The following is an 11,622-nucleotide window of genomic DNA, read 5'->3' as shown; positions in this document are numbered from 1 at the left end:
TTCCACGTTGAGTATGGAATTATTTAAGAAGCCTATGATAGTATTATTAACAGGAATAACACTATACATATTTAACATAAAGATGATAATGCTAATACAATAATACAATAAAATAATAAAAATTTAAAGCACCAGTGGGGACAGGTGCGTGAGGTCTCTCTCTCTCTCTCTCTCTCTCTCTCTCTCTCTCTCTCTCTCTCTCTCTCTCTCTCTCTCTCTCTCTCTCTCTCTCTCTCTCTCTCTCTCTCTCTCTCTCTCTCTCTCTCTCTCTCTCTCTCTCTCTCTCTCTCTCTCTCTCTCTCTCTCTCTCTCTCTCTCTCTCTCTCTCTCTCTCTCTCTCTCTCTCTCTCTCTCTCTCTCTCTCTCTCTCTCTCTCTCTCTCTCTCTCTCTCTCTCTCTCTCTCTCTCTCTCTCTCTCTCTCTCTCTCTCTCTCTCTCTCTCTCTCTCTCTCTCTCTCTCTCTCTCTCTCTCTCTCTCTCTCTCTCTCTCTCTCTCTCTCTCTCTGTTTTTTTTTATACAAATCTACATGATGTGTTTACAGAGTTGCTGTACATATACTTTACATATTTCATACAACAATTTAGGCTAAAGAAGTCACTGTTAATGCCTTCTATCTGAAAGCCTCTCTCTGTTTGTCTGTTGCAACCACACATTCACTGCAGTCTTGAACTGCTGCCTGGTCCAGCCCTCAACACTTGGCTGCACGGTAACAAACTTGTTCCACCAGCCAATGTATGTGTTCAGAAACTGTCTTTGATGGTGCCACGTTCTGCACCTGGGCTGGTGCAGCTCACCAGGGGCACGTGTGACAGCTCTGGTGGTGACTTCGGCATGTCGGGCAGGCTGCCGGAGAGCCTGTAGGTGCGGTACCCGTTGCTGTTGCACCTTGAACATGACGGTGAGGTCCGCCACGTCTCGTCGGTGCTGGAAGGTGTGCAGTGCAGGCTGAAGGCCGAGCTCACTGTTCCTGATGAGCCTCGCCGCTCGGTCCTGCACCTTGTCCAGGAGAGCTAGGTGCTTGTTTGCCGTGCCGCCCCAGGCCAGGCATGTGTACTCCAAGGAGGAGCGGACCTGCGCCTTGTAGAGTAACTCCAGTCCCTTGGCGTCAAGGAGGTAGGAGATTCTCCTCAGGGATGCCAGCTTCCCTGAGGCCTCTCTGGCGAGTCGCTCCACGTGGGTTCTGAAGGTCAACTTATGGTCGTAAGTGACCCCCCAGCACCTCCACCTCATCCCACGGCGTCAGTGTCTCCCTGTTGAAGGTGAGGCGCGGGGCTCTACTTGTCCTGTTGATAGTGAGCTGCTGGGTTTTGTGAGCGGCAAACTTTACTTGCCACTTCCTTCCTCAGGCTGCAACGCAGCTCAGGGTGGCTTTGATGTCGTGGTTGGCTGCAGCTTCCTCCTCCAGTCCATAGCTGTGGGATAGTGTTATGTCATTTGCAAACGCCTTCGCGGTAGGAACGAGGTGCATCAGATCATTGACATACACATTCCACAGCAAAGGGCCGAGGCAGCTCCCTTGAGGAACACCTGCCCTTATGGACTGTGGATTTGATTCCCGCCCATTGATGATTACTCTCTCTCTCTCTCTCTCTCTCTCTCTCTCTCTCTCTCTCTCTCTCTCTCTCTCTCTCTCTCTCTCTCTCTCTCTCTCTCTCTCTCTCTCTCTCTCTCTCCTCTCCTCTCCTCTCCTCTCTCTCCTCTCCTCTCCTCTCCTCTCCTCTCCTCTCCCTCCCTCCCCCTCCCCTCCCCTCGCCTCCCCTCTCCTCTCCTCTCTCTCTCTCTCTCTCTCTCTCTCTCTCTCTCTCTCTCTCTCTCTCTCTCTCTCTCTCTCTCTCTCTCTCTCTCTCTCTCTCTCTCTCTCTCTTTTTTTTTTTTTATTTATACAAATTTACATGATATGTGTTTACAGAGTTGCTGTACATATACTTTACATATTTCATACAACAATTTAGGCTAAAGAAGTCACTGTTAATGCCTTCTATCTGAAAGCCTCTCTCTGTCTGTTGCAACCACACATTCACTGCAGTCTTGAACTGCTGCCTGGTCCAGCCCTCAACACTTGGCTGCACGGTAACAAACTCGTTCCACCAGCCAAGGTATGTGTTCAGAAACTGTCTTTGATGGTGCCACGTTCTGCACCTGGGCTGGTGCAGCTCCCCAGGGGCACATGTGACAGCTCTGGGGGTGACTTCGGCATGTCGGGCAGGCTGCCGGAGAGCCTGTAGGTGTGGCACCCGTTGCTGTTGCACCTGGAACATGACGGTGAGGCCCGCCATGTCTCGTCGGTGCTGGAGGGTGTGCAGTGCAGGCTGAAGGCCGAGCTCACTGTTCCTGATGAGCCTCGCCGCTCGGTCCTGCACCTTGTCCAGGAGAGCTAGGTGCTTGTTTGCCGCGCCGCCCCAGGCCAGGCACGCGTACTCCAAGGAGGAGCGGACATTTTCATTCATTCTCTTCATTTGTGTTCACTGTCTCTAGTGTTTCTTTCACGATTTGAGGGAGTAGCGGAGATGGTCTTTCAGGGTCGGGGATGCACATTTTTTCGGCGAAGTGCTTGGCCAGGAGGTCCGCTTTGTCACAAGCAGGGTGGGCAATGCTGCCGTCTGCCCACTCTCTCTGCCGTCTGCGTCTCTCTCTCTCTCTCTCTCTCTCTCTCTCTCTCTCTCTCTCTCTCTCTCTCTCTCTCTCTCTCTCTCTCTCTCTCTCTCTCTCTCTCTCTCTCTCTCTCTCTCTCTCTCTCTCTCTCTCTCTCTCTCTCTCTCTCTCTCTCTCTCTCTCTCTCTCTCTCTCTCTCTCTCTCTCTCTCTCTCTCTCTCTCTCTCTCTCTCTCTCTCTCTCTCTCTCTCTCTCTCTCTCTCTCTCTCTCTCTCTCTCTCTCTCTCTCTCTCTCTCTCTCTCTCTCTCTCTCTCTCTCTCTCTCTCTCTCTCTCTCTCTCTCTCTCTCTCTCTCTCTCTCTCTCTCTCTCTCTCTCTCTCTCTCTCTCTCTCTCTCTCTCTCTCTCTCTCTCTCTCTCTCTCTCTCTCTCTCTCTCTCTCTCTCTCTCTCTCTCTCTCTCTCTCTCTCTCTCTCTCTCTCTCTCTCTCTCTCTCTCTCTCTCTCTCTCTCTCTCTCTCTCTCTCTCTCTCTCTCTCTCTCTCTCTCTCTCTCTCTCTCTCTCTCTCTCTCTCTCTCTCTCTCTCTCTCTCTCTCTCTCTCTCTCTCTCTCTCTCTCTCTCTCTCTCTCTCTCTCTCTCTCTCTCTCTCTCTCTCTCTCTCTCTCTCTCTCTCTCTCTCTCTCTCTCTCTCTCTCTCTCTCTCTCTCTCTCTCTCTCTCTCTCTCTCTCTCTCTCTCTCTCTCTCTCTCTCTCTCTCTCTCTCCAAACCTCATTGCTCTCCAAACCTCAGTCTCAAGATGTGTCCTAAGAACTTCATGTTGTCTTCTCATAAACATTCTCATTAGTTCATCAGTTTTCTTTCCATTCTTTAATACCTCCTTGTTTGTCACTCTGTTCAAGGAATTCATATCATTCTCCTTATAAACCTTTCTCTTCCACAGTGACCAAAAAGGTGGTGAAATTTGTCCCACTAACAGATGAGGAAATTAAGCAGGAAGAAGAGGAGAGGAAGAAAAAAGAACAAGAGAGGAGAATGAAGGAAGAAGAGGAGAAAAAGAAGAGTTCCCCAACTGTGAAATCTGAAACCTCTCCTTCTTCTGGACAGAGGAAGAAGGGAGGAAAGGAGGACAACAAGAAACAAGCAAAAATCATGAGTTTCTTTACTAAAAAATAAACAATTTAGATAAGATCTGACAAATTGAGGGAAGAGGTGAAGAGAGAGACAAAGATGTTATGAGGTGAGTTTATTCCTGACCAGTTTTACTCTTGACTTCCTCATTTCCCTTGAAGAAACCAAGATCAAAACTAGTCAGGAATAAACTCACTTTATAACACCTTTGTCTTTCTATTAAGCAAATTAGATTGAAGTGGATTTTTTTGTTATGGTTGGTCTCTGCCAGACCAGTCCAGATTCTTAAGTCATTATTGGTAAAAACTCATGCTCAAACTTTTATCACTATAATACATGATATAAAGGGATTTGCAAACATCATATAAACAGAAATTGTGTAAAAAAAATCACAAAGTACTAGGAAAAGGAGGCCTAAGGGATTTTACCTGTTAAATTGCAGTATTTTGCCCTTCAGTCTGTGTATATGGTAAATGAATAATACTAATTCCTACAATTCATCCTTATTTATTGATCCTGACTGTAAATATGAAAGCTAAAAATGCAGAAAAAATGCAAAAAAAAGTTAAAAACTCCATTAATATTTATATCTGTACAATGGAAAAGAGTGGCGTCACCTGGTTGGGAGCTTCATGCTGAAGTGAAAACATTGTGTAAATTAAATTAAATTAGACATATTTTTTTAGTCTTGTGAAATGGAATCTGTGTAAAAAAGTTTGTGTGAACCAAGAGTCACTTGTATATAGATGGTGATGCCTTGGGATGCCACAGAGCCATTTCCATGCTCCATGTGTCAAAATAATCCTTGATGAGTCAGGCAGTTGGTGCAACTTAGATTACTCAAGAACTTCATCAGTGAGTGGGTGGATGGAGTGTATTTTTAACCCAGTCAATAATCACATCAATAATGTGTTAAAACTGTAAAAAAAATTTTCCTATTTAGGAATAATTACTGATTGACTGTTTTTATATATCAATTTATTTTGCTTCAGGTGAAAGAGCTCATGTAACACTCAACATTCAGCATGAGACTTCTTAGCATCATCATCCTCTGCCTGTGCCACCAACACTGTCTGTCATAGGTAATCCTGCAGCTGAAGTCACATTAAGCAGTGGGCTTGAGATGTTGCAAAGACTGAGGGTCCTTCATATGGTCAACCAGGCATAAGAATATAAGAACATAAGGGAAGCTACAAAAAGCCATCATGCCTACACCTGGCAGTCCCTGTATGAAAACATACATTTCCAAGACCTCAACTGTACATGGTCAGCATTGTTTGGCTCACTAAAACATCCCAGACCTCCTCCTCCCCTCACCTACCATACCATGTTGCTTGCCTGCTGGTGAGGAACTGAAACAAGCACAGTCATGGTCAGAAATTAATCAACCCCCTTCACTCATATCCATTGCAGTAAAAAGGCAGAATGCATCAGCTCCAAAATCTATGTTTTGAGAAAACCGTTGATAAAGATATTTTGAACTGTGGAAAAACTGTGGAGCTAATGTGATTCAGGCAAGGTGGTGATGGAGGTTGTAAGACAAAAGCATTATAAGGCAAGTTTATCCCCCAGTTCTCAAGAAAACAAGACAAACTGGAGGTCTCTTCTATTTGCGCAGATACATAACAGATCACTGATCTGGTGGCGGAGAGCCTGTTCTATTTGCCATCTGAATCCAGATTTCCCAGGATCTGGATGATCTAGTTCAAGGTCTGGCTGATCCCATTCAGGAGGTTGGTTGGTATCCCTACTGTGTAGCTGGAGATGGACTCTACTATTCTTACTTTTAACCTGGTATAACTACTGAGAAGACTTCTTATGATGGATGAAGAGGAAATAATTAAGGTAGATAATATGGTGGGAATGCATCTGTAGGCACCAGAAATGCGAGAGAAATAGGGATCATGTCGAGCCTTACATGTAATCATCCATTAAAGAATGTAACACTTGATTAGACACGAATAATGTGTAATAACAATAATGATAAATATACGTGGTATTCTCTTGGCCTATGTTTACCAAGTGAAGAGCCTGGACATAGGTCAAGATCCTGGCCAGTTAAGAATAGCCCCTGTACAGAACTAGAAGTTTTACTGTTGTGTGTGTCACCAAAGTGAATTATATAAACAAGTTTAAAAGATCCAAGGAGAAATGTGTAGGAATTAAGTGCTGTGGAGAGGTGCAAAACAGGTCCTTTAGAGCTGGTAAATACTGCCTTTGCATACCATATTATAGTTCTAAAAGGTGGAAAATATACACAATAATTCTTCCATTAGAATTGACTTAGATGTTGGCTCCACATACCATGCATTGTCCCTAACACATATATGAAGGTTTTAATGAGTGCTGTTAGGTGAGGTGGTTTGGCCAAGTTAGGTTAAATTAGTTAACATGACCTACCATAATGTAACCTAACTTAACAGCACTCATTAAAATCTTCACAGTTGTATTAAGGACAGTAAGCAAAGTATATGTAGACTCAACATTTAGGCATGATACAGGCCCAGCCAGCCTGGGACCACAGGAACCACAGATCTCCACAACTTCCTAGGTCAGTTTTGAGTGAGCAACTATTCTGCATATCTACCATGATTCAATTAGGTTTAGGTAAGTTATGTTAAGTTTGTTGGAAAAAATGGACCCTATATATGTATATATATATATATATATATATATATATATATATATATATATATATATATATATATATATATATATATATATATATATATATATATATATATATATATATATATATATATATATATATATATATATATATATGAGCAACTATTCTGCATACCTACCATGATTCAATTAGGTTTAGGTAAGTTATGTTAAGTTTGTTAGAAAAAATGGACCTTATATATATATATATATATATATATATATATATATATATATATATATATATATATATATATATATATATATATATATATATATATATATATATATATATATATATATATATATATATATATATATATATATATATATATATATATATAAGCAAGAACCCATAGCCACATCATCAATTCAAACATATTAAAGTTGATGGTGTGGCTATGAGTTCTTGCCTTGGCCCTACTCTTGCCAGTGCTTTTCTTTATCATCATGAGACTAAGTGATTAAATGAATGCCCTAGTGAGTTTAAACTTATGTTTTACTGTTGATATGTTGATGACACTTTCCTTTTATTTAAATACTCTCAATACATTCCTAAATTTCTGAGTTATTTAAATTCTAAACACCCTAATATTGAATTCACTTGTGACACTGAAAACAATGGCTCTATCTCGTTTCTGGATGTAATAGTGACTTGCACTAAGAACCAACTACAGACTCCTGTTTACAGCAAACCAACCTTCACAGCCTTGGAGATTAACTACCTATCTTTTATTCCTCGATTATTTAAGATTGATGCCATCAAAACCCTCTTATATCGTTGCTAGACAATATCTTATACTTGGTTTACTCTTGACCACAAAATTAACTTTATAAGAACTTTTTCCTTAATAATAGGTTTCCGTTAAGCCTCATTAATAATACTATCTACAATTTTTTTTAAAGTAAATTTAGTCAGCCTTCATCTAGCCACACACAGATGATACAAAAGAAATACATAAAATTACCTTACTATGGCCATCTTAGTTATACTATTAGAAAGAGACTCACTACCATACTGAAAGCACAATACCCTGATACCAAGTTTATTCTTATTTTTATTATTACATACACTATTGTATCTTTTTTTTTTTTTTCTATATTTAAAGATAGTATTCCTGTTGGATTTATCCCTAACATCTTTTATGAATTCACTTGTCTGAGTTGTAAGGCTTGATATATTGGGGAAACCAAGAATCAGCAAACATAACAGTAACTTGATACATACACAAACAGTTAGCTTATCCTCCTTTTTCAGCAATAAGAACACACTCACATACACATGATCATCAGTTTTTTTTTTGGAGAGGGATTTCATCATATTACATAAAGCTGATGCACATATAAACATAAAAGCTTTAGAAGTTATTTACATTAAACACTTAAAATCTAAATTGAATAACCAAATGTCATCAACACAGTTACATCTGTTATAAACTTGGTTCGAGGCTTTGGGTTCCAAGACAGTAACCAACCTAACACACACACACTGTTATCCCTTGTCAGTCCTCACTACTCCTTCAGTAGCCTGGCATTACTATACCTTTAGTTCTCTAATGCTCTACACTAGCATCTATAAGCTGTGTTTTACTTTATACATCCATTATTCATTTGCTGCCATGTGTTGAATTATTGCATTCTCATTGTGTTTTGCCTATACCTCAGTTTTTGTACCTTTTATATTTTTTTTATGTTTTAGTATATACTCAATGATGTTTTTATTTTTTAGCCTGATGATGCCTTCTGCGTAAGATGAAACATCGCAACTTCAGTAAATGAAGAAGAATTCCTGTTTTGTCCCTGTTCACCTCATCTATATCTTAGAACTGATCTACTATATACTATATACTATATATTATATACTATATACTATATGTTTATATTTATATACGTATATAAATTCTATACTTTCATAGCTTTCAGTGTGTTGAATGTGGCATCATATTTGGAACTGTTCAAGAGGTGGTGGACCACCAAGTTCAACTTCATGGAGCACCAGCACAGGAGCATGAACAAGTTGAAGGTATACCATACGGTGTGATTGGTTGTATGAATGCATTTATGATATTTTTTTTATATTTCCTATCTAAAAGGTTATTTCTGATTTTTTTTGTTTGTCACACAGCTGTAATAAACAGAAAATAGCAGCCATTCTATTGTAATTGAATTACTCTTGAGATTGTTATTGGACAGTTTTTTTTTCTCCCAAAGATTATGTTGAAACAGGAATGACATGAATATTGCCACTGTGGAAGAACCCCCTTCTGAATCTGAAGGTTCCTGTCTCTCTGCTGTGGTTGAAAGTTACCTAGAATTAGTTTCCCTTAATTATAAGGTACCAAAAAAAAAAAAAAAAATGCGTTTGGCATAATATTGCAGTCCAACTAAACAATAAGGTACAGTACTGTATCAATCCATTATTCTAGGTTGGATTTTCATTTGTGTGTATTGTTTCTCAATTTGATTATTTATTATTATTTATTATTATAGTTATTTTTTTAAGTTACATTATTATTATTACAATATAATACAATATATAATACAATATTTTCCTGTGACGATTTGATTGACTGTGCCCCTGTGAGGAAAAGCAATGCAACAATCTAATCTGTGTGTGTTCCCGTAGGAAGATTACTGTACTAGATGACCTGCAAGATGCTAGTGGTTCCTGAGTGCAGTGGGCATGATAACTATGGGTATTTCTTCCATGGGTGGAAAATAATAGTCTTTTAAAGTGGCATCTCTTAATGTAAAATGTCTAAATGATACTGTGAAAACTATTATTAATTCAAACTTAAAGACACTACAAATGTGGAAAACCAGAAATTCTTCTTGTTCAGTCTTTTCAAAATTTGTTGGCCATTTGATAAAGTCTTTCCTTAAGCTAAAAATCTTATCAATCATATTGTAAATTATTTTATGAGTCACACTGATAGATAAGTTGAATTGAACAGAGGTCTCTGAATGTTGTTTTATTTGCCAAGTACCATAGAGTAATTTGCAAACATTCTCTTGGTGTGACTTTTCCTTTACCACTCCTGGGCACAGTGGTATCCTCTTCTTCCACAGGAAGACTATGCAAGTGATCAAAGGCTGCTTTGGACAATCTCAGTTGCTGGAAGAAGCCCAGAACATCCATTGCCTCCAGTGCCTCAGAGAAAGTGGTGTGATGTCTTCCATGAACTCTAAAGAATAGGAAAAGGCGAGATTAGTTGGTATATATACTCGTATATGTATATATATATATATATATATATATATATATATATATATATATATATATATATATATATATATATATATATATATATATATATATATATATATTAGAAATAGTGTGCATGTATATCTTTGTAAAAGTGCTGCATGTTATAATTGGTAAATCAGCGAATATTGATATCCAGTGTTTACATGAGGAAGATACCATTAGTTAGGTAAGTATAATAAATATTTTTTCTTTCCTTTATTTCTTTTTTCAGGTGGGAAGACATTGTTAAAGAAGGTATGAATGACTTAAATAAAAAAATAAAAAATAAATAAATAAATAAAAAAAAAATTTTAAAGTTGGCTTGCTTAAACTGCACCATAAATAAATAAAAAAAATAAATAAAAAAAAAAATTAAATTTAAAAAAAGTTGGCTTGCTTAAACTGCACCACTTACCAGGCCAAACTCCTCATAACCTTGTGAACATCATAAGTTGCTATTCAGCAAACACTTACAACCTGATAAAATCACCTGGTAAATTACGACTGCTCTCTGGCATTGGTAACACCACCACCTTACTTACAAGGATGAAGGAGCACTGTCAGGTGGAGAATATTTCATGTTTTACCTGCTTACATAGGTGATTTCTAAAGGTGAATACTAATTTGTGATAATCCCAGTTGTTGCACGAGTTGATATATATATGTAATAATAATCAAAGGAAAGGCAGGAGACTGTGTAAAGGACTTGATCAGTAGTTCACAGTGTGAATGGCTGGCTGTGGTGTTGTGTTGTCACTTTTTGTCTTGCTTTTACGTGTTTTAACATTACTTAGGTAGAAAAGACTGTTGGATGAGTTCAGTATTGAGTACATATGACAAACAAAAGTGATGTGTGTACCTACAGTGTAATGAAGACAACAGAGAGGCAGCAGTCACAGGTCCTCAGTGCCGTCCACGATATGCTGTGTCTTGTGGCTTTTATTGTTATTAATTGCCCTCATTACATTGGTCCCAAACTTATAAGATGAAAGTAACACTTAAATACCCAGTAGGTGTGTGTGTGTATGTGTGGGTGTATGATAATGCAGGGAACAGGCTGTAAAATGAATAGGAAGGCAGGGGATATATTTTTTGGGGAGAAAACCACACAATCAATTCAAAGAAAAATATCTTGAATTAACCTTGACTTGTTAAGTCAAAGCAGGCATGTGTAGTAGTGGGGATGATGGCAGCAAGTACCAGGGAGGTGGAGGCAAGATGATTTTGGTGTGGTGATAAGCAGTAAGTGTGATGATTATTTACTTATAAATCTTTATAGAATTGTGATGATGCCGAAGGTGTGTGGTGGGGAGTAGGCTAGGTACTAAGGCAGGTGTGGTGATGTATGTGGTTGGGGCAGCAAGTGCCAGACATAATTTTGAGGCAGTGGTAGTGGAGGTGGTATATGATTGCAACAACAGAATTTTGTAGTGGTGTGTGGTAGGAGCAACAAGGGCCAGACAGGTGAGGCAGCTGTAGTTAACTTGTATGAAGCCAGTGACTGAAAAGGTATAATTATAAGTCAACTTGTATGAAGCCAGAGATGGAAAAGGAATAATTATAAGTTGAATACATTGATGGTTATGGATTAATTAAAGTTAAGATTTCTTCAGTATAATGACCAATATTACTTGGGTTGCATTACTCCTGGTAAAAGTTATTGTTTCTTTACCAAGTTACTAAAGCTTTCTTAACTAACATTGCATTTTAAGCTGCCTTTAAGCATCATATATATTCTTTGTGCTTATTCTTTATAAGCTTTATGATCAGCTAAAAGTGAAAATAAAATAAGAGCATTCTTGTTGATAAAAAGTAACTTTTTAAGCCTTCATGGAATTCCAGTGGGACATAAAACACAACATGGTGTGCAGGGAAAGGGTCTTCAGAGATTGGCTCGATCCACTGGATGTCTACCTCACCATATATATATATATATATATATATATATATATATATATATATATATATATATATATATATATATAT

The 11,622-nt window shown here is 38.7% G+C and overlaps 1 protein-coding gene across 5 annotated transcripts in view; it reads left to right on the top strand.

Annotated features, from left to right (window-relative positions):
• LOC135093130 (DNA polymerase delta subunit 3-like) overlaps positions 1 to 3,810 on the top strand; it is a 64,070-nt gene extending 60,260 nt beyond the window's left edge. For all 5 annotated transcript variants that reach the window (XM_063992038.1, XM_063992036.1, XM_063992040.1 and 2 more), the window contains one exon: positions 3,535 to 3,810. In XM_063992038.1, the coding sequence (XP_063848108.1) occupies positions 3,535 to 3,767 (233 nt within the window). In that variant the 3' untranslated portion in view covers positions 3,768 to 3,810. The remainder of the gene's footprint in view (positions 1 to 3,534) is intronic.
• Positions 3,811 to 11,622: the final 7,812 nt, after the last annotated feature.

Source organism: Scylla paramamosain, chromosome 41 (assembly GCF_035594125.1).
Source record: "Scylla paramamosain isolate STU-SP2022 chromosome 41, ASM3559412v1, whole genome shotgun sequence".
Classification (NCBI taxonomy): domain Eukaryota; kingdom Metazoa; phylum Arthropoda; class Malacostraca; order Decapoda; family Portunidae; genus Scylla; species Scylla paramamosain.
Note: the sequence above shows the minus strand (reverse complement) of the source record. Positions and strands in the feature narration are given on the sequence as shown.